Raw genomic sequence first — 27,588 nt, 5'->3', positions numbered from 1 at the left:
GAAGTGGGGAGCAATACCATGAGTGCCTGATGCCCAAAAGCAGCAGCACATCCAAAAAGTAAGGAGAGGTCCCAGAAACCACCTCTGGATTTTCCTGTAGCCACCAAGGCATTGCCATGCCCTAGAGAGGTGCCAGAGATGTCCTTAGCCCCCACAACACAGCCCTGCTCACAAGCACCCTGAGATCCTGCTGCATGGAGAAACATCATCTCCAGGTGCAAGAGATGCTGCAGGAGTGATGCTGCAGCAAGATTTTGGAGAGGGGACACACAGATGCCAAAATACATTTTTTTTTTTTTCCTGAATTGGCAGACCTGGAGGATGCACAGGAGAAACACATAGGGGAAACTGGGCAGGGGGGAAGGGAACACATCCAATAAAATTACTCAGGGAAAGGGGGTTCACACACACATGCTGAATGCTGAGCTCATTGCCAGCACCTTCAGCTGGCTGTCTGCTGAAGTCAAGCATCTCAGAGAAACAGCTGCATGGCAGCAGGACCCTGCTTGCAGCCTGTGATGTGGGAGGAGATCTGGTAACGCATGGCAACAACCCCAGCTTTCAGAAGAGAAATGAACAAGGACCCAGAATTGAAGCAGTAAAATTACACATGTGAAGAGGCTGCCCTGTACATGGTCCTGAAGAGGCAATCCTGTATTTTTGGTCAAAAGCACGACAGCTATGCAGGCAAGGGCTAGGAAATGAGAGGTCCAGAGGCACATTTCAAATAACCCACCTACAAAAATAAACCAAAAGACAGTGCTTGCAAGCAGAAATTGAGGAAAAAAAGCTCCCCAGGAGGCTGGCCGGGGCTGAATCGGGAAATGCCACCCAGGCTGGGCACGAAGCCAGCCCGCGGGGCTGCCTACAAATCCCAGCACGCCAGCAGCGGGGCTGAGCCCCAGCACAGCTCCTGCCTGCTTCCTGCCAGCTCCAGGCAGATATCAACAGCAGCATCTTGGGCGAAGCTGGGCAGAGGTTTGGACACCACGCCAGGGAAGGGAAGCGGCGCTGGAGGTGAGTTTGGGCTTTTATCTCTAGCAAAGCCTCAGCACTTTCTTTCCCAGCTGGAGGTAGGCGATGCTAAGCTGTGGGGTCCATCCAGCAAGCATCTGCCTTAAGTATTTGTGTGTATGGCATTGCGTGTGTGGTGCTTGCAGATGTGTGCACATGTAGGTGTGTGTTATACATATCTGTGTAAGGGCTGTATGTAAACAACGCTTCAATTATTATAGGAAGAGAGAGAGGGGAGAATCAGGCTTGGTGTGCCAGGTTTCAAGGGACAGAGCAGAAATTAAAGGGGCTGCTCTCCCTCTGCGAAGCGCACCTCGGCTCCTGTTACCTCTTTCACTTTCACTTTAAGAAAAGAGGCCCCAAAACACTGCATATTTTAAGCCTGGGTGAAATCCCTTCAGGGGAATTCTCCCTGCTCAGACAGGCTGGCAGCTGTCACCCCGAGCGAGCGCTCTGCTCGGCAGGATGAGATCTTCCCCATGCAGGGTGCAAGTGGAAGAAGCACAGAGATACTCAGCATCTCCTAGGGGAGCAGCCCTGCTGATGGGGCTTTGCAGCCCAGGGGGAAATTAGGGAGCACACGTGCAGGAGCATGCCCCTATATAGATTATATATGAAGTCCTTTCATCCGTACCTCCAGAGGGACCACTGGATGAGGATCTGAAGTCCTCCAGCAGCAAGCATGGCAGGAGAGCAAGGAGGGTGAAGTTCCCAGCAATAAGACATTTGTCAGTGAGATTTTCCCTGTGCAGACCCTGACTCTTCACCCTGTATGCTCTTTCTGGTCTATGATAGCACAGCCCCTCACCCCATTAATCAGGCAGCACATTAAAGGGGGAACAAGGTTGTAATTCCCTTGCCATTCCCAGCACTTCCAGGCAGAGCCATCCTCACCTCCTCTGCTGTCCAGAGAAACCCCACAGTATATTTTTAGGAGCTGTGGGATGGAAATAACCCCTGTGGGAACAGGAGCCAATCTCATCCCACAGGCTGAATCCCAGTGTCCACTTATAGCACTAACTAGCACAGAGAAACAAAGTGTACAGCAAGGCGGTTGTGGAAACCACAGGACCTGGGCATGCAAAAGTGGAATTTCTTCCTTGGCTACTAGGCACAAGCAGACCACGCAACTCCCCAGGACTTTGGTCTGCCTGCACAGATGCCTGTGGTATAGGGCATCCTGCACCCCAGCATCCACCACACATCTCAACTTACTTGGGCCTTTTACACCCACAAATGATCTCTCATGCAGCGAATTTACTTATCTGGGGACAGAAATTCTCCGTTTGGAAAAAAGCAGCAAGTAAGGATGCAAGCTAGAAGCCTATCTGTAGGATCTTTCACATGCTTCTTGATTCACTCAATCCCCAAGCCTCATTTAGGGTACATAAAGATTTAGTTTGCTGAGAAAAGAGCTCCACAAACTCCTTCAGAAATTCCCAAGGGAAAAGTGTTCTTTGGGAGGGGAGAAAAGGTGATCACTGCTTGAAAAGCCACTCTTCCATCATAACTAATTAGAGATCTCAGGCCAAGTTTTCCCACAGCAAAGCTGTCGTCAGCAGAAGCCAGCTCGTTTTGTTTGGGCAGGATATTCAAGCCTCTTTGCCATTTTTCTTCTCTGCTCTCCCCCATTTAGATTGGATGTATTATAACGCATTGGTTTAATTGTACATTTTTTCTTGTTTGATGCTAGAACGGGAAGATGGCAGAGCCTGAAAGCACGGTTGTAAACCCCAGTGTGAAACAGGTAAGAGTTGTTCGTTACAAAATGCAGTTCCTCAGTCTCAAGTACATTTTGAAATGCCACCGTAGGAGATGACACCACAGCCTGAAACTGTAGTGGCCCAAATTGTTGGTGCCTCAGTTGCATGGACAGGACTGATGCATTTGCTCACAATTTTGGCATGGCAAAGGAGAACGCAGCAGTTTCTACTTCATCAGTCTCTCCAGAAAAAAAGAGATAAAGCAAGAATAAAAACACCAGGACATGCCCAGCTCAGCCCAAGCAGTTGACTACAGCTGTGCTGTGCCCACAGATGCACAAATGATGAAGCAATCCCCTCCTGTGTGGGCTGTCCTCGGAGCATATTGTGCTTACCAAACAGGTTAGGGTTTCACAACTGCCTGCTTCCATCCTTGGTGACCTGAAGATGAAGATCAAGCTTGATACCCCTCCTTCAAAGGCTCTCTGGCATCAGCAGAGCCCAGAAGCATGACGCATGGGTGATGCCTCCAATGCCCAGCCCCACTACCCCACGCTTGCCCCAACCACCCCAAGCTCCTCCGTTGTGTTCCCCCAACCCCTCTTTTCCCCTTTCTCCTGCAGAAAGACCCCAGCAAGGCACTGGTCATTGCAGTGACCACCAGAGCCATCTTCAACCTGGAGGAGGAGCATCAGCTCTACCTGGAGAAGGGCAAGGAGGAGTACGTGAGGCATCAGCAGGCCAACCAGGACAGGCCCCTGCCACCAGGCACAGCCTTCGCCTTCATCCAGGTGAGCCCCACGCCGGGCTGGGGGCACATGTCAGCACTCAAGAGGGCGGGCTGAAGGCTCAGCCTTCCTGGCTTTAGGTCTCAAACCCCACCCCAGGGTGCAGGTGCACCACTCCTGAGACCTGTGCCCCTCACCACATCTCCACCTCCTTGCTGGTGCCCTGCTCCCTGCCCTCCCAGCCGTGCTTTGCACAGGATGGCTGCTCTCCACCCCATGCTTGTCCTGCCACAGGTGGCAGCTGCAGCACAATGTCCCCACTGCCCACATCCTCCTCACCAGCCGCTAACCACAGGATTGCGGAACAACCCTCATGGTCATGCCCCTTGCAGAAGAGTCTCATCTGTTCCTCCTAGGCAGTGCAGTATGTCAACAAGAAGATCCTGGAGAGCAACCCAGCAGAGGAGGACCTCTTTGACATCCTGCTGCTCTCCAACAACAGCCCAGAGAGCGGTGTGCGCATCATTAACAGTGCCAAGCACTATGGTAAGGAGGCACACCCCTGGGGGTGGGTATCCTCTCCCCAGGGGGGCTGAGGAGCAGATAAGGTAGTGGTGTATCAGGGGCAAAGACAGAGCCAGGGGAAAGCACACAAAAACTTGAGGAGGTGAAAGGGGTTCATAAAGACAAGTGATCCCTGTAAGAGACTTTGCTTACATTCCCTGACCCAAAGGCCTGGAGATTTCCAAGTTCTGCTTCGTCAGTGATGAGGACTCCACGCAGTACCTCAAGTCCCACGGGGTCAAGCTCTTCCTCTCGGCTGACAGGACAGATGTCTGCAATGCCCTCCGGAGAGGTGCGTCTCCCCCTCCATCCCACATCCCCAAACACACCACGCTTTTCCCAAGCAGCAGTGCCAGAGCTCATTCTGTCATGGATGAGAGGGGATGAGTGGCACCCTGGCCGCCCCTGTAGTCCTGAATGTTTCTTCTGTCCCCACCAGCAGCCCTCAAACAACAGGGTTTGCAGATGGCTTCACAACAGAGTGTTTTATGTGTGATTCTGGCTGCAGCTCTGCCATGCACCGGTCCTTCTCTGCAGAACATTTAAACCTTTCTAACCCAAAATGCTGCTCCCTAGATCAGTGAGGGAGCATCATCACCTCCCAGGGCCTTGTGAGGATGCTGTGGAAATTTGCTTTCTTGGTACACGCAGAGTCCTTAATGATAAATGTAAGCACATGCTTGACCTGGATTTGAGTGCATACAGCCCCTGACAGCTCTAATGGGGTTAATCTCCTCCTTATTAATTTGCTCAGGTATGAGCACATCAGCTGGCCAAGGTCCTTCAGGTCAGGAGCAAGCCAGCCACAGCCCAGACCTCCCTCAGCTACAAAGCCCAATCCTGAGGTCTCCCTGAAGATCATCACTGCTCTAACAAGTGTCTCATCCAGGAGCCCCAACCCACGGATGAGAGCAGGCAGGGAGCAGCTTGTAGGAAAAGACCTGTAATTAAGCCAATTACCCCAATCAAGCGGAGGTGCCAGGCCCTATTACTCACAGCACGGAGTGCTAAGTCTGGGCATTAACAGAAGGCTTGGCAGAGGGACCGGGCACCAGGAGGAGTGCTGCCCATGCATTAACAACCTAGCAGTTCTCCTAGCAGGCTTCAGTGTCCATACAGTCCCTGATCAGCAGCACTGCCTTGTGCTCCCCAAATAAGCCAGCCTTGGAAAGGCTGGGATGACCCCCACGGAAACCCTCTTTGCTTGGAGAGCCCAACCACACTGCCTTTTCTGGAGACATTTGCAGTGTTGGATGGGCCGTGGAGGCATGGAGAGGAGCTGCCCATGCACAAGCTGCCCCCAGGACATGGTGGTTCCCTCGTTCCCCCACCAAACCCACTTTGCTCAATCCCACAGGGGTCTCAGCAGCGCTGGTCTTCCAGCAGGAGGTGCAGGCCCCCAGCACCCCGCTGCGCGTGGCCTTCGATGGGGACGCCGTGCTCTTCTCCGACGAGACCGACCAGGTCTTTCGGGAGCAGGGCCTGGAGGGAGCGGTGCAGTACGAGCGGGCGATGGAGGCCGTGCCCATGGGAGAGGTGAGCGAGGTGGCTGCAGGCCCCATGCCCACCATCAGCATCGCCCCTGCTAGGGCTTTGCTGTGGGTGGCCAATAAAGCACAAATTTCTATGGGTTCCCTTTGCATTCAGCACTGCTCGGTCCCAGCAGGGGCTGATCTGGAGTCCCTCTGGAGATGGATCTGGCACTCTGTCTTCTGTAAGCAAGCATCTGCTCCCAAAATTTGGGGCTATGGCTACCCAGAGTGTTCCTGGGGCCTTTTGTAGGCTGGGATGCCATGCTGTGCCGATCCCCTCACCCAGGGGTGCTGCACCTTCTTGGTTCCCTCAGGATTTGCATGAGCACCACAAGGCTCACCTTCCTGCTGAGCACCCCAGGGCATGAGTGTGGCCAGTACACAGCACCAGTCCCAGCACTGCCCAAACCTATACCCGACAGGCACTTCTGTGCCCTGCAGAGGCCTAAGGGACCTCAAAAGGGGAAAAAGTAGATTGAACAGATGCTTCTTTCCTTCCTACCCACTCTCAAGTGTCTTGCTGTGCTTTCAGGGTCCCATGAAAGCCTTTGCCATGCACCTAGGGAAGATACACAAGAAGTTCAACCGTGAGGAGTGCCCCATCCGCACCTACCTGGTGACCGCCCGCAGTGGCCGAGACATGGGCATCCGAGCCATCAAGACGCTCCGGGAATGGGGTCTGGCCATCGACGAGGCCTTCTTCATGGATGGGGCTCCCAAAGGCCCCATCCTTGCCCAGATCCAGCCCCATATTTTCTTTGATGATGGCCTTCATAACATCCAGGGGGCTCAAGATATGGGGGTACCCTCTGCCTGGGTTCCCTCATGTTGCTGATGGACCAATAACCAGCAGTTCTCAGGACCGGTCCAGCTGAAGGCCAGCTTGATGGAATAGGAAAGATTTATTAACCTGCAGCAAGCAAATCTCAGGGAAAGGGGGTGAGAGCATTGCCTGAGAGCACTGACAACCAAGCAGGACTGAATGCTCCTGAGACAAGGTCCTTTAGCAGCTGCTCCAGGAAGGACAGACACCTCTGCTCTGACCCCAGGGACTGCTACCTACCTGTCTTGTGGGGCCTGGGGACTTCCTTCTTCAACAAGGATAAACAAAGCTACTGCCCCACACATGTGGGGAAGAAAGCATGAAAGTAAGCACTAAAAATGCAAAGTTCAGTGGTACTTAGCCTCCAAGATTTAATCTCAGGAGCTCTGCTCAAAGCAAGTCCCCAGGACCTTGCCTTGTTGGACATGCTCAGCTTCCTAAGAATGATGTGTCACCAAGCCCCTCATGCAGCTCTGACCAACTCCAACAAATTCAGCACAAGGATAGACCCCAAAGCTGTAAAGCACCTATAAGCTTTTAGAAACCAATTAGTAGGTTGAGGAAAAAAAAGCCCAAACTGTAGTCCCACATGTATTAGAGAACAATAACTTTTTTTTTTAGGCATTGCTCATAGGGAGTGCCCTCAGGAGGCCCAGACCTGCAGGACACAGCTCCTGGACCAGCAGGAGATGGACCAGGGATGAGGACAGATGTGAGATGGGTTCATCCAGGAGACTGATGTAGCTCTGGGGTTCCTCCAGGTGAGGGCACTAGAGGCGGCCACCTGCAGCACAAGCCATGCAGGGGGACAGGGCTTAGGGTATAGACCATCACCCAAACCTCCAAACAGCCCTGGGTGCTAAAGCCTGAGCTTAAATAGGGCTGCAGGTGGGGGGCATGGATGGGGTCCCAGGTGAAGCTGCTCAGGGTAGGTGTGGTCCCAAGCAAGCCCAGGACCATGGCACCTACCCGGTGCAAAGCCACCCCTATGCAGGGATGTCTCTCCTCTGTCCCTTTTGATTCTGCGCCTAATTTTACCAGGCAGAAAACAGCCCCAAAACTTCGTTTGTGAGGTTTTTCTCCCCAGGGCAGGATGTCAGTGATTGCCACTAGAGGCCACTGTGCTGCCCTGCTGCCACCCATGCTGTGGGGGAACAGGACCATTCCCCCAAAACTAACACCTAAAAGCAGCCATGAAAACCACTTTGACCCCCAGCCCATCTTGAAACTACAAGTTCCCTTTGTTGCATTAATTTTCCTTTTTCTTAATTAAAAAAAAAAAAAAAAGCATATTTTATGGCAGAACAGAGAGAAATCATCAGATTTTTTTAAGGTTTCATCACTCTCACCAATGCTTTTTCCCCCAATAAATAAGTAAACGACACTTGGTGTGAATTTACTGGTGCCTCTGGTTGAGTGTGCTTGGAAAGAGGGGTGCAATATTGTGGAGCTGCTTTGCAGGCATGGAGGATTTTTATCCAGGCCTTACCCAGCCATGTGCACATGGAGCACATCAGGCTGGGCTTGATCCTGCTGTGAGCACAGGAAACCTTCAGTGGGTTTTGGATTAGCTCCTTGCAGAGCAAAGGCCATCAAAATCCACACACAAACCTCAGAAAATGCCAAAATATTTAATTTAAAGCAGTTCTCCCCCCATCCCACGTACATGTACCTCCATGCAAGCTCCCACACGCTCCCACCCAGGGGATTTTCTCCACCCAGCGCATGGGACCGTGGGCGAGGCAGATGTCTCTATCACGGGACATGGGGTGGCTGCTGTGTTCCCACTCATGTCCCTGCTGTCCCGGTTTTGGGACAGGTCTCGTCCCGGCAAGAGGATCTTCTGGAGGGAACCACCTCCAAAAAAAAAAGACCTTTCTGCCAAGTCCAGATGCTGAAATGAGATGTCTAAAAGTAGTGACATCAACATCAGCTCCTAATGATTTGCTAATAACACTAAGTACCTGTCAGCCTCAATCACCAAGCAAACATTAATTACGGGATGCTCCAAACAAGCGGGGGCAGATGTTCGTCCCACTTGTATGAAGGTCAGATATTTTGGGGCTTGGCAGCCGAATGCCTACATCCGGCCCGGTGGCACCTCACGGTGGGGACCTGCTGGTGGTCGCAGATGTCCCGGCCACCCTGAGCTGCTCTGACCTTTGCCAGTGGCCATGAGGCAATCCCTCACCCCGAGATGAAACTAAATTTAAGGCCGGCTCGGTCAATGCCTTGGGTGAGGGGGATTAGCTGAGTCAAGGCAGCTGGGGACAGGAGCATGTGAGCGGTGGCAGGCCGCAAGGTGCTGAGGCAAGGGGAATGGGCCGCGTGCCTTCCTCCAGCACTGTCAGCACGGCGGGAGGGGGGGATGACAAGGCAACATGTGCCCAAAATGGGGAAAAAAGGAAGGAAGCACAGGGTTCAGGGGATTGCTTCATGCAGAACCAAGTGCTGCTGCTTCAGGCTTGTCACCCTGTGGCTTTCCCTGCCCTGCTCCGAAGGTGGAGCGTCAGAAACAGCCTCCAGCAAGCACTGCTGCAGCTTAGCCACCTGTCATGTGGGGAAACTTCTTGCTTCCATCTTGCAGACACCTGCAATAAATTCATTAAAGGTTGGGACAATAACACCATCATCATTGCTAGGGACATTCCTTGGGTCTTGGCTTTCCAAGGCATTTCCAAGGGTGAAAGGGGGGCAGAGGGGTGCAGAAGGAGGTTCTTGCACTTAATTTTGGCCATTACTTTCCAACAAGTGTTTTGGCACCCCACATTGCCCCAGCCAAAGCTGCTTCATGCTTGTGTCCCCCCAGTCATTGACCCAACGCTGCTTGGGACACCCTTGGGACCCTAATCCTAAGCCAACAACTCAGTTCCCTCCAGGCTGACATAGCTCCAATCAGCCATGCAAACCCCCAGAAAAGGAGAAAACTATCAACAGCGTCTTCCACTTTTTCTTTTACTTCCACCCATATGCCTCCCTAGTGACCCTCACCTTCCCAAGGCGACCCTCTTCCCCCAAACCAAAGGGATTTCATGTTTTGTCACACAGAGGTGCTCTAATTGCATAACCTATGGGCTTTTGGGGGGCTGACTGGGTTAGATATTAAAGGAAATCATTAAAAATAATGCTGGTGAGAAAACTCAGAGGGATAACCCTTGTTATGGCTGCTTGGAGGCACATCTCCTTTGGGTTGGGGCTTCTTGTCTGGGGTCAATGGGTGCCCATGCTGATTGCACCCCTGCCCAGCTTTTCTCCCTGGGTGCCCGCAGGGGCATTGCTCAAGGTATGCGATGCGGGCGCATGGGGTGCCCATCGCTTCCTGGCGTGGGAGGCGATGAATCGACTCCATCATTGCCCCTGCCACCCATCCCGTCAGCTGCCTGCCGGGCTTCTTGTCACCCGTACACACACGCAGCTTCTGCCAAAATAAATATATAAATAAAATCGGGGTGACGCAAACACAGCGAGCTCCCTGCCCCAAGGAGAGGATGCATCCCCACGGTGGGTGCCAGGCGTGGCCCCGGAGCTGGTGACTGCGGGGGCGGTGGGACAGGGGTGGGGAAGGATGCTCGAGCCCCCGTGGGGGTGGAGGGGCTTTGGGCAGGGCCATGGGCACGGAAGAAACAGGGACAGGAGATACAAGGGTTGGCTGCAGCCCAGCACAGGTGAAGACGCCAGGGTCGCTCATGGGCTTGAAGACAGGCATGTCCCTAAGCATTTTGCTGCATAAAACCATTTTTTTTTCAGGGAAAATAACTCAGGGAAGGCATGCAAAAGCTCAAGTCTCCCAGCTGTGGCCACCAGTGAAATATCCTCACCTACCACTGGGATTAGGGTTTGCAGCAAGACACCAAAGGAACAACTGCCACCCAGGCTAGCTCTGTGGCACCCCTACTTAGCATCTCCCCTGGGTGACCACAGTCCCTGCTGGCAGCAGAAGGGTGTTAATGTGTGTGCCCTGCCAGTCGGCACCGATGGCACAGGACTGATACCCAGCTCCATCCTGGGTGGCTCTTCCTCAACCCTTCCTTTGGTGTCAAAAAGTGAATTTTTGTGAGTATCCCACCAGTTTAGGAAATGGCGCTGGGGACGGGCGAGGTCCTGGCACTGAGCCGGGAAAAAGTTACCACGGCTCCTCGCTGTGCTTGGGGCTGGTGAATCAGGTGCTGCTAATTAGCTGCATCCATTAACATCGGCACCCGCTGATGTGGAGTCACAGTGTTTTTAACCGTTTCGCCCCACGCCTGCCCGAAGCACAGGACCCACCCGGTCTTGCCGGTGTCATCTGCGGAGGGGACCCCGGTGCACAGGAGCAGGCGCTCCTCCATCCCGCGCCGGGGCTGCGTCATCCTACTTGGGAATCGCAAGAGGTTGCAAAATGGTGGCCCGCTGCCAGGGGTGCGTCACCCACCGCCCACGTCCCACGGCGGTGCCTGCACACCACTCGCTTTCGGATGGCACAGAGAAGGAAAATGTTGCGGGGGGAGCAAAACCTTTTGCATTGGCATCCCTGGTGGAGGTGCTGAGTGGCACCAAAGTGACACTGGGGACGGGTGCATGTGGGTGCAGTGCTGGCAGCTCTGAACCCATGGGTGCCGAGGCCTGGAGCTAGATTAAACACTGTGGGGACACCCCACATTTTTTTTTGTTTTTGCCCTAGCATTGTTGTACACACAGCCCACAGCCATGCGATGCAGGGCCAGGCCAGTTGGATGGGAAATGCATGCAAAGGAGCATGCGTGGCGCCAGCACCTTTCCCCTCCAGCTCTGAGGGAGGGTTTGTGCCTCTCCCTCTCGTCACAAGACGCTGGGAGCACCCCAAGGGGCTGCAGCCCGGTGCCACCCCGTGTCGGTGTTGGGAAGGATCAGGATCATGCCCTTTGCCCACCCACCCCATGGCAGGCAGCAGGCTGCGGGGGGGCAGGCGCGACACCTCCTGCTGCCTCAGGACCCACACAATGGGGACCGAGGCCACCGGGACCCTCGGCCCCAGGTCCCCAAATCCTAGCCGAGCAGGGTTTGCTGAGTCACGGGTGCCGGCTCTGCTGAGTCATGGTCAGCCGCTCGTCCCGGCCACGTGCCTGCAGGGCAGGAGGGAAGCGGGCCCTGGCCAGCGCCCAGGCCGGACTAACGGGACCTCGTGGCCAGGCTCGCGGAAGGATTTGCTGGGAGCAGCTTTGTTTTATTTTTGTCCCCAAGATGCCGTCCTGGCCCCTTTTGTTTTCTCCAAAAGGAGCTTAAGGGGTTTTGGGTGTTGTTTTTTTTTTTTTTTTGGGGGGGGGGAGGCAATGGTGTGATTTAGTGCCCCAAAAAGTTAAGCCTGCTGGGTGTGAGGCTGTGGTGGGTGCTCCTGGACAAGAAGCTTTTGGTGGCACTTGTGGCACAGCCCCAAACTGGGGACGGTGGTGGCAGGGAGAGAGAGCAGGAGGAGGCCCACGGGGCACTTCCCAAAGGTGCTTACCAAAAGGGGCACCGAGCGATGGGGGCAAGCTGGGGATGGGGCCCCCAGCACAAAGCCCAGGGGGCAGGTGGCATTTTGGGGAGGAACACACAAATTTGGGGGTGTTCCTTCTGGGTGAGCAATCCAGGGTGTGGAAGGACCCTGCGAACCCCCCCCCCCCCCAGCTGAACTAAAACAAAATTAAATGAAATTAAATGAAACAAGATAAGATGAGGTCAAACAAAGTAAAACAAAATGGAATGAAGTAAAGTGAAAGACTACAAAACGAAGTAAAACAAAGCAAAATGAAGCAGAATAAAACAAAAATGAAGGAAAGCAAAACAAAATAAAACAAAAATAAAAAGAAAAGAAAAAGAAAATACAAGCACAATAAAAACAAACGAATGAAAATAAATCAGAATATAATGTAAAATTAATAATTATTTTTTTTAAATAAACTGAAACCAGCCTGGAGGGATGCCACCCCCCCAGTGCGAGGTGTCGATGGGGAGGGTCAGGAGCAAAAACACCGAAGGAAAATAAAAACTGGGGGGAAAACATAGAAAAATGGGGGTTAAAAAAAGAAAAAAGCAAAGAACAAAATGGGGAAAAAAAAAAAAAAAAAAGCACTAACACCAATCTCGTGCCAGCCCCCCCCTGTTGATTCCCCATTCCCGTGCGGGCTGAGTCACGGGGGGGGGGCCGGAGCAGTGCCCCCCCCCCCCCCGCCCACCGTCACGTGAGGCGCGCGCCCCTCCCCTCGCCGTCAGCTGACCGGGCCCGGGGCCGCGGCTACAAAGGGGGGGGCGCGGGCGGGGTGGGGCGGGCGGCTGCGAGCGGGGACGGCTCCGAGCTGCGGCCGCCATGGGGCCCCGCGTCCTGCTGCTGCTCCTCGCCGCACTGCTGGGGCCATGCGCCGCCCTCATACGGTGAGGGGGTGTGGGGGGGCCCTGGGGGGTGCGGGTTCTATCCCCATCCCACACGTGTATCTGGGTGTGAGGGGGTGTTTGGGGGGGGTTTGGGGTCTACACGTTCCCTCTGGTTTTGGGGTGGGTGAGCACTGTAGGGGTTTGGGGTGCCACTGGTGCGTGTGCACCCTGCGCTTGGGTGGTGCTCCCAAGGGGGTTATAGGGAGGGAGGCAGTGGGAGCGTGTAAATCCCATAATGAGCCCACAGCAGCCCCTGTTAACCAGCTGTCTCATCCCGCAGGATCCCCCTGACCAAGTTCCCTTCCATGCGCCGTGTCCTGACCGAGGTGGGCAGCGAGATCCCCGACATGAACGCTGTCACCCAGTTCCTCAAGTTCAAGCTGGGCTTCGCCGACCTGGCCGAGCCCACGCCAGAGATCCTGAAGAACTACATGGACGTGAGTACCCCAGCGGGGCGCCCGGCCTCGCCGAAAGCTGAAGGAGGGAGAGAAACTTCATGCACGGAGCTTTATCCTCTTGCTTTGGCTTGCAGGGCCACTTCAAGCCCTTTGCAGTTGCTTAACATCATTAAGAAGTTAAAAATAATAAGCTTGGTGCCATGGAGCTGCCGTGTTTGCAGCTCCTGTGACCTATTTTCTTTTCTCCCTAATTGCTGTGTTTGGTGGTTGTAAGCAGGGGCCTGTGTGCTTGCTGGTGTTCCTAGCCTCTTCTGGCTGTTTTTGGCAATGCCACGCTGTGCTTTGTCATGTGGAGGTGAAAAACTTGTCCCCCCCATCCACTTCTGCATGGAAAATCATCCATCCCATAATACCCAGGTAATAAAGCTGAGATTTTCCCCACGGCGCAGGTGCTGCTGCTCGGGCAGGTGTCCCACGCACAGCCCTTGCATGGGGAAAGGGAAGGTGCTGGCCCTGCTCCCTGTGCTTGTCATGTGGCCAGCCCTGTCCCCACGGGGCACCTTGCTGGGAAGGGCTGCGAGTGTTTAACCAGCGATGTCGAAAGCCTGTTGCACCATGGCATGGGGCTGGCAGAGCTGGGATGTTTGCCTTGCACTCTGGTGCACAAGAGATGCTCCAGGTGAGGGCTGCTGGGGAGCCTTACCAAAGGTGCTGTCCCAGAGCGTGCCCAGCAAAAATGCTGTCTTGAGTGTAGGAGGGATGGGAAAGCTTCCACACCAAAGTGGGGCATCCTGAAACATTGCTGGCAACAAAGTGAGCCTGTGACATGAGATAAGGGGCTGCTGGGACCTTGCACAGCCAGCAGAGCCTGAGGAGCTCTCCTAACTAGAGGAAAGGCACAGCTGCACCTTGCCCACCCTGTATGTTCCCCAGCAGCTCTACATATGGGATTTATGGGTCTGCTGCAGCCCGGACGTGCAATGGTTTGGCCATTTTTGTTTGGCAGCGGCCTGTGAGTTTAAACATCCTGTTGCTTGGAAGGGATTTGACCTTGATGTTAGCTGTTGGTGGCGGAGTGGAAACTTGTAGCGGGTTATTTTTAGGTGGGGTGACTCCAGAGGTAGTGGAAGAAAGCGCTGGCTGTTGCGGTTAATGGCAAGGGGTTATTAATTACTCAGGGAGCAGCCCCAAAGGGTGAAGTGTTCAGGAGGTGAGCTCAGAGCAGGCAGGTCTGATAATCCTCTCTTGGGATTTTTCCCCTTTAACTGAGTGCACCCAGACAAAACACTCAGTTCCCACACACCCCAGGGGCTCACCAGCCAGCGCTGAAAAGCCCTGTGGCTGCGGCAGGCCCAGCTGCTTGTGACTTGCAGTTCCTCCCCCAGACTTGCCAGCACAGCAGCTTCTCAGCAAGCTCATGCTCTTCTGGCTTTTCAACAATGCAGGTGCTTTGCCCTGGCCTCCTCCTGTCTTGTTCTCCCCTGCTGTGAACCATGCTTCTGCCTGCCCACCTTCCTATTTCTGCTGTCTCCATGCCCTAAAAATGCTCCCTGCAAATACCTGTCCTGCTTCTCCCTGATTATCCTTTTCCCACCTGCTGTAATTAGGTTTGAACATCTGAGGGAGCCTCCCTTATGGAGCATGTCACTGCCATGGGTGAGAGGAGGACAATGTTTATGTAAGAAGCCATCCCCATTTTTGTTCCAAAAAGCTCTGGGAAAGACATCCATGATTTTCCCCTTGCTATTACATGCTCTTGTGTTCCCTGGGAGCCTCCAAACCACCAGGACACCCACCAGCCTTGTGTGTGGGTACTGGCCAGGGCTCCTGGTGCCTGTCCCTTGCCACCAGCTTATCTCCCCAGCTCAGAGCAGCTCTGCAGGGCACGCCCTGTTATCAGCGGGCACCTCTGCTCACAGGCCCCTTTCTCTCTTTGCAGGCCCAGTATTATGGTGAGATTGGCATCGGGACCCCTCCGCAGAAGTTCACTGTGGTCTTCGACACCGGCTCCTCCAACCTGTGGGTGCCGTCTGTGCACTGTCACCTGCTGGACATCGCCTGCTGTAAGTGGGATGGCTTCTCCTTCCCTGCATGACGTAGGCATCAACATCAGGACCAAAATGCAGATCCCACACCCCAGTGATTAGCTGAAAGCCCCTGGCTTGCATCATTATCGTGCCTGCCTGTTGAGGGGACAGATGCAGATTGCTAATGCAGAGTAGTTTGTGCTGATGGTAGACCCTGCTGATCCACCTGGAGGGAGGATCTGTGCTGGGAGGAGAGGCTTGAGATGGTGCCAAGCCTTCCCTGTCTCTCCGGTTCACACCCTGTCTCCAAAAGCTTCTCTTCTCCTCTCATCATCACCCACGCACAAGCTCCAGCCTTCCTGAGCAGCCTCAGTCCCACAGCCAGGAGCCAATGAGCACTTCCACAGGTCGCAGGGTTTCTCCCCAAATTATAGACTGTTGTCCCATTGCGCAATGCTGGGGGAAAAAAAATCAGCTTCTTGCCAGATCTGATAGAAACTGTCCTAGTTTCTGTTTTATTGTTGCATGGAGCATGTGCCTACATGTTCATGGATTTTATAGTTAATGAGAACCAGGTAGGTGCTCTTTCCTGGGGTAAGAACATCTAAGGAATCACATGCCTTCTCTTTTTTCCTCTTCTGTGGTGTTACTATGCGATAAACCTCACAGATGCAGGTGTCAAACCTGGCTATGGCGAAGTGCCACCTAAAAGTTCCCAGCTGTGCAGCTTAAGCAGAGCTGAGAACCCTGCGGAGCCAACAAATGCAAGCAGGAGAGCTGACCTCCGGTGGCTGTCAAGGGCAGGGAGGAAACCTGGACCTGTGCCCTCCTCGTACAGCCCTCTCATGCCTTGCCTGGCCACAAAACAGGGATATGTTACAGTTTCCACCCCTTCACAGGGACAGGCAGCCTGGGCAGGGAGAAGCCCCAGTTCTCTGAGAAAATCCTGTGTTATGCGCAGAAAAGTGATAGCTGTATAAAAATTCCAGCTAGCCTTAGGCAAAAAAAAAAAACAAATCTATAAACTGAAGATGTTTGTGTCTGGAGCAGACTGTTTGAAGCCCCCCCAGCTCTCCATGGTCTTGTGGGCAGCCATGGGGACATCTGCCTCTGCTGCCTAATGTGCCCTGATGCACTAGCCACATACACTCCAAGCTCTTAACGTGCTGTGGCCAAATCCTATTGAAGTGCCAAATTGGATCTCCCCACCTGATCCCCAGACCTTCTCATTGCAGACAAACCTGCTTTCATATCGCTAAGCCTCTGCTTGTCCTGGTGCCCCGGGGGGTTGTGGGGCTGGGTACAGAGGAGCAGAGGCTTTGTGGCTGATGTGAGGAAGGCAAATAGCAATGCAGGTGTTTCCAGTGTTACTTATGGGGTTGGCTTTCACTTGTGACTGATGATTGTTTGGTGCATAAAGGAGAATTAATGCTCATCTTTCCCACTCCCTGGCTGCAGTGCTCCACCACAAGTACGATGCCTCCAAATCCAGCACCTACGTGGAGAACGGCACCGATTTTGCCATCCACTATGGGACAGGGAGCCTCTCGGGATACCTGAGCCAGGACACAGTCACGGTGAGTAGTGGCTGCATTTCTCCCAGCCACGCCGGCCAGCTTTCGGTAACAGCACTCAAAGCAGTTTGATTTCAATGGGTCTCACTTCTGGAGTGCCCCACTCCTATCAAGTGTGCTTCAGCCTCGTGTTTCTAAGTGCTTTGATGATGTGAGGAGGTGACTACAGAAAGGGCAGGCAGGGAAGGGACTAACCAAAGGGTCAGAAAAAGCAGAACTGAGCTTGAGCCATACATATGGTGTACTGCAGATGTGCTCTGGCTCTTCTCCTCTTCCTGACCCTGGGAAGTTCCCAGCATCCGTGCACGTCAGCACCAGCCTGTGGGTTGCTGGGGATGCCCACCTTGCTGCTGCCGTGGCAGCAGACATCTCTGTGAGCAGCTGATGGCCACACCAAGCAGGAGTAGGCTCTGCCACCATACAGCCAGCCCCATCCTCGTTCCACGTGGAGTGGTGCTTACATGTTCAGATGTCTTGGGCGTTCTCTTTGCTAGCCTGGCTGGTAGGCTGCTAGTAGTTTATTGTCTCAATTTCCTTTTCAGTGAGCAAAGGCTGAACTTCCCACCCCATTAAGGGTGGGTACCCTGCTCTTGGGACTCTGGGTAGTCCTAGGGACAAGTGAACTCAAGTGTGTCAGCTGCTGCAAGTGCAAGCTCCAAGGTTACTTGGCTCTACTTGCTGGGATAATAAAAGTATGTGTTTGTTTAGGGTGGGGAGACCAAGCATTTTGAGTAGGCACACAAATCTAGGTATTTCTGGTTTTGTTAGTTTCAGCTGGAAAGTGTTGGCTTACCGATTTTATAAGGATCAGAGGAGAAGCATCCAAGCCAAAGAAGAGTCTGGAGGTGGGGGCAAGCAAGGAGCAAGCACTCTGTAGCTTGTCCTTAGAGCAGGAAAACATCAAGCTAGCCTTGAAACATCGGATGTGGCTCGTGTGTTGCATATGAAGATGTCAGCAGCTCAAAAGTTACCACTTTTGGTGCAGCTCCATCTCTGGGGAAGAGGAATTCTCAAGGGCTCATTGAATCTTGAAGATCAGTGGGGACTGTGAGGGAGAGCCGTGGGGGCCACCAGCAGCTTTTCATGCCTGCTCTCCACCTCCTGCAGCCCTCCCAGTTTGGGGCCCCTTTCAGTTTCACTTTGTGCAATTTGTTTCTTGCATTCTTCGGTTGGCTTAGGGGAAAAAACAAGACAATGGCCTCCCACCCAAGCTTTTCCATGCCTCTTGATGCACAAAGACATTTTGCAAGTAGCAGTAATGGTTTCTTACGCCAGCCTTATAAAACACAGGCAGAGACATTGCCTTGGGCCCCATGCTGCTGTTGCCAGCAGGGTTGGTGGCAGAGTGGCTGGGTGCTCTGGGACAAGCTCTGGGAAGTTGCTCCTGCGGTCATGGAGCGGGGCAGCGAGGCAAACAGCAAGCTTCATTGTCCTGTGAAAGTGTGGGCTGGTTTAGGCGCTTTCCGGCTTAATGCAGGGGCTGAAGTGAGTCAGAAGGAAAATTGCAGCTTTTTTTCTGTAATTATCACCCTAATGCCTGCCTGCTAATTAGCTCTCTGCTTCCCAGCAGCACAGAGGAAGGATTTTGTGCCTGAGCTTGTTTGGGGGAGTGGGGACGGCTGTCGGCAAACAGCACGGCTGGTAGCATTTGGTTTCTGTCTGGGCAGGAGCAAAAGACATCTCTTGATGGGTCATGGGCAGCATCACCCTTCTGGTGCAGGGGAGCAAGGCGGGCTCAGGGACCTGCAGCTTGGATGCCAAGATGCTCCCACTGCTGGCTCCTTGCTTCCTTTCCGTAGGCGAGCTCACAGTCTGGTGTGGTTCCAAAGTGCAGACACTTTGAAACAGCCTTTGGGGTTGCTGCCTCAGCTCCAGCTGTCCAAATGGGTGGAAAGAGCCCCAGAAGCATGTGGTAGTACTGATATCCTACCGAAAGGCACTGCTTGGTGGGTGGCCCTGAGTCCTTCTGCCCCTCAGCCCTGACTTTTGTTCAAAGCTGGTGCTGAGCTCCAGCCTCCATGGCTGTGGTGCTCCATGGCACTGCGCTGCTTGCCCTCCCAAAGAGCAGGTCCAGTCAGACCTCTGCTGATGAGGAACCCTGGCTGAGATTGAAGCCCAACCTTAGGATGTCCTTCAAGGACAGCCATGGGTGCAGGAGGTGCTCTCTTAGTGCCTTGTCTTAGTGACTCTGGGTGCCTTCACCTTCATCTGCCTTCACTGCTCACCTCACGCTTCAACTGATCAAAGCTTGTGGCCACTCTGTGTCTGGCTGAGAGCCAGCTGAGTGATGGAGACAACAGATCTGTCATCTGGCACCAGCGCTCCACTTATTATGCACTTGGATTTCAGTCCTGCTCAGGACTGAGCAGGAGCAGAGTTTGAACAAGCCTGCTGAGACCCCTCTGCCAGGCTGCTATTTGCCTCCCTCTTCAATTCCTCTGCATTCTTGAGGAGGACTTCAAACAAACCCGGGCTTATCAGTCTGTTTTCCCTCAGTGGAAGCCTTATTGAGCTTTCTGAGCTGCAGCAGGACCAGCTTTGGGTGGCTGCCCAAGGTAGAGAGTGGCCTCTGCATTTCAGCTTCAGGAGGCAAAACCTTTTAAAACAGCTTTTTGCGATCTCTAGGACTTGTGAGCGGATGTATTACTGTGAGCTGCTCTGGACCACATCCTGCCGTGTGGCTTTAGCTATTGCAAGGCTGAATTGCCCTTTCGAAGCTGCAGATACCATTAAAGCCAGCGCTGCCTGCCTGGTCACAGGCTGTCAGACCCTGAGGGGATGTTTGTCATTTACAGGGATCGTTATCTGCCATCAGGTGGGAGAGACCAAGCATTTCAGTCCAGCCTTGTTTACTACAGGGACAATTGCTGGAATCCTAGCACAGACGCTAAAATTGCTTGTGGTGAGCCAGAAGCTGGGCTTGCTTTGCCAACAGGACAGCTTTCTGCAATTTCCTTCTTCCTGGGGATCTGCCCCCAGCGAGGGGGGAGAGGTGTTTCAGCTTTTCCAGCAGAGAACATCAGTCCTCCTCATGGCTGGTGATAGACACGACCTTTGCGTTCACCTTGCTCTGATTACTGCTTTTGTGCCAACCTTGTTTTCTGGGCTGGGTGTTCCCCTGCCAGGGGAGGTCTCTGCAAGCTGGTCATCTTCCTGGAAGCTAAGTGATACTCTGAGAATATCCCTTATACTGGGATGATTGTGGATCTGGCAGAGGTGAGGAGAATTTGGGGTCCCAGCTGAGTATGGACGTGGCATCCAAGGAGGTGGGACACAGATGAGTTAGCAAAAGCCCAGATTGAGGAATGATGCAGCAAAGAGATGCTCAAATTGGGAGGAAAGGATGCAGTAGGCAATAAGAGAAGGGCTGTAGGGGGAATGTGAGGTGATAGTGCCCTCTGTGCAATGAGGAAGAGCTGCAAAATGGCATGGCCATTCAGCAGGAGGCAGAAAGGGCCGAGTGAGGTGGGCAGTGAGCAGAGTTCCTGCCCCTGGGGACATGCTGGGCTTTGCAGGGACTCAAGGTGCCACTGGGTGATCAGAGTGGACTGTCCCCCCCCAAGCAGAGTGGCACCAGGATGTCTGCCTTTTGATACAAGGGCAAAAGCATGGTGGTGTATTGAGCCTGTGTTCAAGGCCTCTCCACCCTGATCCTGTGGATAAATTTTCTTCATGTGTATTTTTCTTCTGTCCCCACCTCCCTGCAGCTCGGGAACTTGAAAATCAAGAACCAGATCTTTGGGGAGGCCGTGAAGCAGCCAGGCATCACCTTCATTGCTGCCAAGTTCGATGGCATCCTGGGCATGGCATTCCCCAGGATCTCTGTGGACAAGGTCACTCCTTTTTTCGATAATGTCATGCAGCAGAAGCTGATTGAGAAAAACATCTTCTCCTTCTACCTGAACAGGTACTGTTGGGTTTGGTCACACATTCCATTGCCAAGACAAGCCCTACCTGTGCCAGCACTGTTGGGGAAGTCTCAGGTCTCCTCGCTGGAGCAGGGGGGCAAACCCTTTTCCCTGTCAGTGTAAGGAAAACTAAGGAAAAGAAGCAGGAAAGCAGCCATTCTACTGATTAAAAAGCTGGGTAGATCTGCTACCTGATTGCTGCTTCTGATGAAGAGAGGGAGGATCTTTCCAGAGGAAACAAATGTAGAGGGTTGTGATCACGAGATTGCATGCAGCTAAAGCAGCACGAGTTAGAGGGGTGAATGCAGTCCTAGCTTGCAGCCAAAATCTCCACAAGCAGTGTGGCCTTGCCTTCTCATACAAGCACTGTCGATGGGGCTGATCCTTCTTCCTGCACTGGGAAAGCTTTGTAGTGCCTTCCCCCCAGTGCTGCCCACCCCAGGGCACTCTGAGCACCCACTTTGGCCAAAAAAAAGTAGCAGGTCTGGAGAGGGGAGGACAGAGAGGGCTGCTTTTGGCAGTTCCAGCGCCATCCCTCCCCCATTGCCATATTTCTTCCCATCTGCTCAGCAGCAATCTTTTATCTGGCAGTAACCTTGAGGATCCGGCTCTGAGGCCGCCGGCTGCAGCAGAGTTGGGCAGAGTTAACCTCTGCAGCGTGCTTAGGAAAATATTCCAGTTTCCCCTTCCTCACCTCAGCCTATCTCAGAGTACCTGTCCTTATACTGACATATTATAGTTCAGTACCAGTTGTCTGTCTCCAGTGCTACTAACACTGCTATAAACCCCCCAAATGCCCTGGTGTGTGTTTTGGGGACACCTGGAGGGGTTTTCCTCACCTTGCCTCTGATGTTGGTGACTTTTGGCCTTTCTTGCAGAGACCCCACAGCTCAGCCAGGCGGCGAGCTGCTGCTTGGGGGCACTGACCCCAAATACTACAGCGGCGACTTCAGCTGGGTGAACGTCACACGCAAAGCCTACTGGCAGGTCCACATGGATGCGTAAGTCCTGTTGTGTGTGCAGAGAGCCCCGTGTTCCTCACGCCTGAAGGCTTCCCATGTGTTAAACTTTGCTGAGCTGCTTGCCAGCAGCTGCGGAGGAGCAGGATGAGGCCCCAGGAAGGCAGCCCTTGCCTGAAGGGCACGGCAGCAATCAGCATGCATTGTTGGAGGCAGGGGGAAGGGGAGCAGGCTGCCGGCCGGGCGAGCCCCGCTGTCTATTCTGAGCTCTCCCACGTGATGGGAGCTGAGAAGCAGGCTGTGAGCAGTGCGTGCCTCTTTCCCAAGGACCGCTGCCCTTCCTGGCGCAGGGTCTTAGTTCTCATCTTCCCCAAGCCACGCTGCGTTGGCAGAGCCTGCAGAGATCAAGGCTGGAGGGCTTTATCTGTCTGCACTGCTGTGAAATGTGATGCAGGCAAGGAAGCCAAGCAGCTCCTCTCCTGCCTTTTTAATGTATGTGAATCCTTCCCTTGCCCACAACCCCCAAAGCTGTCTCAGCACCTGGTTAACCCTTTGCTTTTAGCAGTAGCACAAACTCAGGAGAAGCACCAGGATGTGAGAGCCCCTCGTTTATCACCCTTAGCTTGTCCCTGTGCCCGTCAGCTGTGGTGCTTGCACCAGCATGCAGATAGCAGTCCAGGGCGTCTGCAGAAACACAAACATGCAGCAAGGCCCTCATTTAATTGGAGGCACGGTAGAGAAACAAACCTGTGCTGCATCAAAATTCTGAGCACTCATCCTTCCCTTAGACCTTCCGTAGGTACCTGGTGCAGCCTTCCATGCATGTCCCTTCTGCCTGGGCTCAGTTTTCCCCTTTTCAGCTCTTCTTTTGCTGCAGCTCATGCTGGGACATCTGTAAGATGTTGTCTCCTCTCTGGGCATCTCTCCCTAGGGTGGACGTTGCCAACGGGCTGACTCTGTGTAAGGGGGGCTGCGAGGCCATCGTGGACACGGGCACCTCGCTCATCACCGGCCCCACCAAGGAGGTGAAGGAGCTGCAGACAGCCATCGGTGCGAAACCGCTCATCAAGGGCCAGGTGAGGCTGGGGAAGGGCACAGCAAGAGTCTGTGGCTGTTGTGGCACCTGCAGACTCCCTGCTTTGTGTGTGTTGCACCCAGATGCTTCTAGAGACGCTGGTCTGCTGCTTCCCCTGTTCCCTGATCCCACCCTGTGCTCCTCTAAAAGTTCCCTGCATAGCAGGGACCCCTCTGTCCTTCAGGGTGGAGATGAGACAAACAGGAGGGCCTGGGTCTTGTGATCCTTGGGAGGTTTTGGGTCACCCCTGCCACCCCTCTGGGAGGCAGAGCAGAGGGGTGCAAGTTGTGGCTGAGGCCAAGGATTCAAAGATTGATGTTAATGAGAGTCCAGAGGCACTTTAATACAAATGCATTTAATGCAAATGACAGCCCTTCCCTGCCAAGTTTTTAACTGTCATACTTAATCTCCCAAGGTCGTCTTTCCTCCCTGAAATCCTGGAGGGACAGGGAGCCCCTAGGAAGGATCCTGGGGACTCAACAGAGCTGGGAGCTGAACCTGGCATCCTCTGGCTCCATCCCCACAGCCCTAAACTATCCTTAATATCCTTAAAATCCTCTGACCCACCCCTGCTTAGAGCCTGGGGTAGGAGCAGCTTGCTTACCCTGCCTCAAGCTTTTTCTGCACCCTGAGATGAGTATTTGGGGAGGATGGGAAAGATGTGGTTCTGCCTGGGAGAGATTGTTCTGTTTCCTGAGGGTTTGGGAGCTGCCATCTGAAGCCTTTGCTGTTTTCATTTCAGTATGTGATCCCCTGTGAGAAGGTGTCATCTCTGCCCGTTGTCACGCTCACGCTGGGAGGGAAGCCCTACCAGCTCACTGGAGAGCAGTATGTCTTCAAGGTGCGTCCAGGGCAAATTCTGCCAGCCTGTTCTTCTCCCCAAGGCCTAACTCTTGATGTCTTTGCTTAGAGCTAAACCAAGAAATCTAAAACCCAAGAGCAAAGACAGAGCAGGCACCTGGTGGCAGGGAGGGGAAAGCATGAATGGTTGTGGTGATGGCAGTGGCTGCTGGGTCCAGGAAACTTACATAAGATCCTGCAGGAACAAGATCCCCTATGTGATGCTGTCTTTGTTGCTGGGAGGAAAGAAGGGCAGGCAGTTATGGAACTTTCTACTTTCTACAAACCTTCTGCCCTTTTCTGTTGAGTTCTGGTAGCATTAGGCCAGCCTCCTCACAGGGCTACTGGTGTGGTATGACAGCCATCAGGTAATATGGGATCAACTTCTAGCACAGTATTTCAGCAGTGGCTCTTAGATTTCATAGCTTTCCCAAGCTGTATATCCTGGGCTGTGAAGCTGAGAAGCAGCTGGGGTTGGCAGGTGTTACTCCCAAGCCCCTGAGGTTGGGGAGAGGTGGGGAGCTGTGGCTGAAGTTCTCGTTCTTCCTAGGTTTCTGCACAAGGAGAGACCATCTGCCTGAGTGGGTTTTCAGGCCTGGACGTCCCACCTCCTGGTGGCCCACTCTGGATCCTGGGGGATGTCTTCATCGGTCCCTACTACACTGTCTTTGACCGTGATAACGACTCTGTGGGCTTCGCCAAATGTGTCTAAGCGCCTGACCCCCCCACTGCCTCCGCCATACACACACTTGCACACACAGGAGCTGTAGAGAAAGGTTACCAGGATTAGAAACCCAGTCAGTGGACGAGAAAAAATTGAACTAGGTTATAAGTTAATCAGGAAAATAGTCATTGTTAGTGCCCTGCTGGCTACTTCTTCCCCTCTGAGTAAGTGGTGCTGGGACATCTTGAGCTGATAATGCCACTGGAGTAGCCCCTCTCCTTACTGTTGTATCTCCCAGTATTTAAGATTGAGAAAAATTGTTCAGCTTTAAGAATCAATGTCCCCCTGCACTGGTCTCACTCCTGGGGAGGCAGCTGGCTGGCCCTGCTCCTGCAGAGGAGCATGGGGCTTCTTCACTGGGGGAGAAGGATGGAGACAGCTATCCCATGTGTTAGGTTGTACTTCTGGTTTGTCACTGAAGTGGGGGAGTGGAAGGAGGAGTCCTTCACCCCTCTGGGTGAGGAAGCAATTGCTAGACCTCTTCTCAATGAGTTCATAGAATCATAGAATATCCCGAGTTGGAAGGGACCCATAAGGAACATCAAGTCCAACTCTTGGCACTGCACAGGTCTGCCCAAAAGTTTAGACCATGTGACTGTATGCACAGTCCAAACACTTAAATTCAGACAGGCTCGGTGCAGTGACTACGTCCCTGGGGAGCCTGTTCCAGTGTGCAGCCATCCTCTCGGTGAAGAACCTCTTCCTGATGTCCAGCCTGAACTTCCCCTGCCTCAGCTTAACACCATTCCCGTGGGTCCTATCACTGGTGTTTACAGAGGATAGGTCACCTGCCTTCCACTCCCCCTTGTGAGGAAGCTGTAGACCATGATGAGGTCCCCCCCCAGCCTCCTCTTCTCCAGGCTGAACAGGCCCAGAGCTGGCGCTGACTTGGTCCTGAGAGAGCATATCCCGGGCTGGAGCAGTGGGGGAACATGGAGCATGCACAGGGGTTGAATTTTGGAGTCCAAAGGCTCTGTTAGTGTGTCTTTTGTGTTGTGATGACACTAGTGAGAGCTGGGGGTGTGATGCGAGCGTGCCTGGCTCCAGCCTTTTAGATGTAACAGGGCAGGGGTTTGTAGGGGGGGCTCCAACCAATGGGACTCTTCAGGGAGTAAGAATACAAGGGGGGGGTCACAATATTTAATAAAAGTCACTTAATTTCATGTCCCTAAAAGTCCAGCTGTCTTCTGGAGGCTGAGCAAAGCCACTTGGCACAAGTTCTCTTGGGTTTGGTGAATTTCTTCCATGTTTTTCCTCCTTAACTTCAGCTGGAGGCAGTGAGTTGAAGGTAATGTTTCCCAAAGCAGTTAAGTGATCTACAAGCTTAAATCACATGAGACTTTTGGAAACGTTATCCTCGGTGTTTAACTGCCCCAGACTTGAGAGACAGTTGGCAAAGGCAGCGAGGCTTCCAGGCAGGAGGGTGCCATGGAGGCTGTGGGCTTGCATTTGCTCCTTCTTCCACTGCCCAGTCCCAAAACCCAGGTTTTAACACCCCTGTACCTGGTATGTCATTCCCATGTAATTAATAGTGAGAGCTCTGTTCATTTACCTTCTGTGCTGCAGACCAAGTGAGGTGCATGCCTGCTTTGGGGAGGTGGGAGCTGAAGCTGTGCTCACATTCATGCCTTCTTCCTGGAGATCCAGGATCTGCACGTACAGAGCAGCTTGCTTCACGGGGTTGGCATCAGTAGGCATACACTGGGTGAACAAGGAGACAAGTGCTGTGAAGATGATCAGGTGTCCTGAAGTCATAGAGAGCAGAACAGAGCTTCACGAGGCTCCCAGTCCATGCTGAGGGAGAGAAGGCAGTCATGTTGGTTTCCCAGTGCTTTGGATCAGGTCCTGAGGTTAGGGAGGTGGGAGAGCTGAGGGTTGCAAGAGAGCCAGATCACCACAAGAGATGGCCCCAGACTGGACAGAACAGCTGGTGAAATCCCAGCTAGGGGTTTTGTAGGAGCACCTACCCTGCAGATGTCCCGTGTCCCCACCTACTGCAGCTTTGTAACCAAAACTCATGCCATGGAGGGGTCTGGCATGGGCAGTAGGGACAGACCTGAGCACACTCCTAATGCATCCGTTGTCCCGTGTAACCCTGGGTGTGATGTCTGCTGCTTCCAAAGCTTGCTTTTGCCTGCTCTTAGACCTGTACCTTGGATCTGGATGCCTGAGGACATCTGTTACAGACAGAACAGCATGCTACTGAAAAAAAAAAATAGATGCTGTAAAATCAACGGCTATTCCAGCACCTCTCCAGAGAGCACACTCTCCGCATTAAGTGCCCTGAGCACCTCGAGGTCCTGCTGAATAATCCCTGAGCTGCAGGATTTATCCAGCACAGCGAGATGGCATCTGGGTACCTGTTAATCAGAGCTGGTGTGGCGTGGGCGGTGGGTTTGGGATGTGTTCTGCATCAGATCCCAGCGGGAAGTGCAGAATGTGCCATCAGCCAGCGGTCCTGGGGGGCTGCAATGCCTCATGATGCTCTCGGGGTGGCCTCCAGGGGAACCTGGCACTGGGCTGGTGCCTGTCCTCAGCCAGGGTGACTGCCTGAGGATGGAGCATGGCCCAAAACCATGCCCCGGGTGACATATCGTTTGTAGGGCAGGCTGGAGGAGCAGTTCATCTGATGTGACTGCATTTGCTGTACAAATCATAGCCTGCACTGAGCTGGGTCTCCTCCCCTTGTTCTTTTATCTGCATTTTTAAACCAAACTCTAACTGCGTGACTTTTTTTAATCTAATTTGCTGTCAGAATTACTGTCTCATCCTAGGAAATTGAAAAGGAAATACAGTGTTTTCCCCCTTAACTGAGTCTCGTCTTTCCTTGAGCAGTTTGAGGGGCTAAATCCTTTCTTGATGTCAAGCACCTGCCTCCCTGTCTGTTGGGTCAGTATGTCTGGTGCCTCTCTTGGGTGGACTCGTACATGTCCTTTCCTTCTCTTTGACCAGGAAACATGCTGGGAGGCTGTTGTAGTTTTATGTTCCAATGTAATGAAAGCAGCTGTAGGGTGAAGTGAACTCCACGGGCTGGTTCCCTGGTCATCCAGGCTGCCTAGGACAAACTCCTGCTGGGCTTGGGACAAAACGTGGCCCTATAGTGGCAAAAGCAGGAGTCTAGTTTCTGAGTTTCTGATTCCAGCCTGAAACCCACTCGGGCATGGAGTTCACACTCCCAGAGTCTGGTGATGACAAACAGGGTTGTTTCGTGTTTGTTTTTTTTCAAAACACAGCAAAAATCCCTTCCTCTTGTCTGACTGAGTGCTTTTTGAGTCCTAGTGCCGCCGTATGGGAACTGGAGTCTCTAATGCAGAACGCAGGCCCCATGTGCCAGGTGCAAGATAAGAGCT

General features: G+C 53.3%; 2 protein-coding genes across 3 annotated transcripts; both read left to right on the top strand.

Moving 5' to 3' along the window:
- Positions 1–671: 671 nt before the first annotated feature.
- On the top strand, positions 672–7,748 carry LOC101792766 (cytosolic 5'-nucleotidase 1A). Of its 2 annotated transcripts, XM_027457885.3 has the most exons (7): positions 861–1,017; positions 2,708–2,761; positions 3,341–3,508; positions 3,862–3,991; positions 4,179–4,301; positions 5,367–5,545; positions 6,074–7,748. In XM_027457885.3, the coding sequence occupies exons 2-7, from the start codon at positions 2,717–2,719 to the stop codon at positions 6,374–6,376; spliced, it is 948 nt and encodes a 315-aa protein (XP_027313686.1). In that variant the 5' UTR covers positions 861–1,017; positions 2,708–2,716; the 3' UTR covers positions 6,377–7,748. The 2 variants fall into 2 exon arrangements, with proteins under 2 accessions (XP_071894618.1, XP_027313686.1); XM_072038517.1 differs by lacking the exon at positions 4,179–4,301 and having other exon boundaries at positions 672–1,017.
- Positions 7,749–12,574: 4,826 nt separating this feature from the next.
- On the top strand, positions 12,575–27,048 carry CTSD (cathepsin D). The gene is made up of 9 exons (XM_027457884.3): positions 12,575–12,733; positions 13,014–13,170; positions 15,071–15,194; positions 16,617–16,735; positions 20,440–20,639; positions 21,519–21,641; positions 22,531–22,675; positions 23,417–23,515; positions 24,065–27,048. The coding sequence occupies exons 1-9, from the start codon at positions 12,669–12,671 to the stop codon at positions 24,224–24,226; spliced, it is 1,194 nt and encodes a 397-aa protein (XP_027313685.1). The 5' UTR covers positions 12,575–12,668; the 3' UTR covers positions 24,227–27,048.
- The last annotated feature ends 540 nt before the right edge of the window (positions 27,049–27,588 follow it).

This window comes from Anas platyrhynchos, chromosome 5, assembly GCF_047663525.1.
Source record: "Anas platyrhynchos isolate ZD024472 breed Pekin duck chromosome 5, IASCAAS_PekinDuck_T2T, whole genome shotgun sequence".
Lineage (NCBI taxonomy): Eukaryota > Metazoa > Chordata > Aves > Anseriformes > Anatidae > Anas > Anas platyrhynchos.
Note: the sequence above shows the minus strand (reverse complement) of the source record. Positions and strands in the feature narration are given on the sequence as shown.

Bases quoted from the DNA above. Each gene is read 5' to 3' on its own strand.
- LOC101792766 (XM_027457885.3), top strand. From the start codon at position 2,717: ATGGCAGAGCCTGAAAGCACGGTTGTAAACCCCAGTGTGAAACAG. The intron at 2,762-3,340 runs GTAAGAGTTGTT...TTTCTCCTGCAG, and splicing joins TAAACCCCAGTGTGAAACAG to AAAGACCCCAGCAAGGCACT. The intron at 4,302-5,366 runs GTGCGTCTCCCC...TCAATCCCACAG, and splicing joins CTGCAATGCCCTCCGGAGAG to GGGTCTCAGCAGCGCTGGTC.
- CTSD (XM_027457884.3), top strand. From the start codon at position 12,669: ATGGGGCCCCGCGTCCTGCTGCTGCTCCTCGCCGCACTGCTGGGGCCA. The intron at 13,171-15,070 runs GTGAGTACCCCA...CTCTCTTTGCAG, and splicing joins TCCTGAAGAACTACATGGAC to GCCCAGTATTATGGTGAGAT. The intron at 23,516-24,064 runs GTGCGTCCAGGG...CGTTCTTCCTAG, and splicing joins GAGAGCAGTATGTCTTCAAG to GTTTCTGCACAAGGAGAGAC.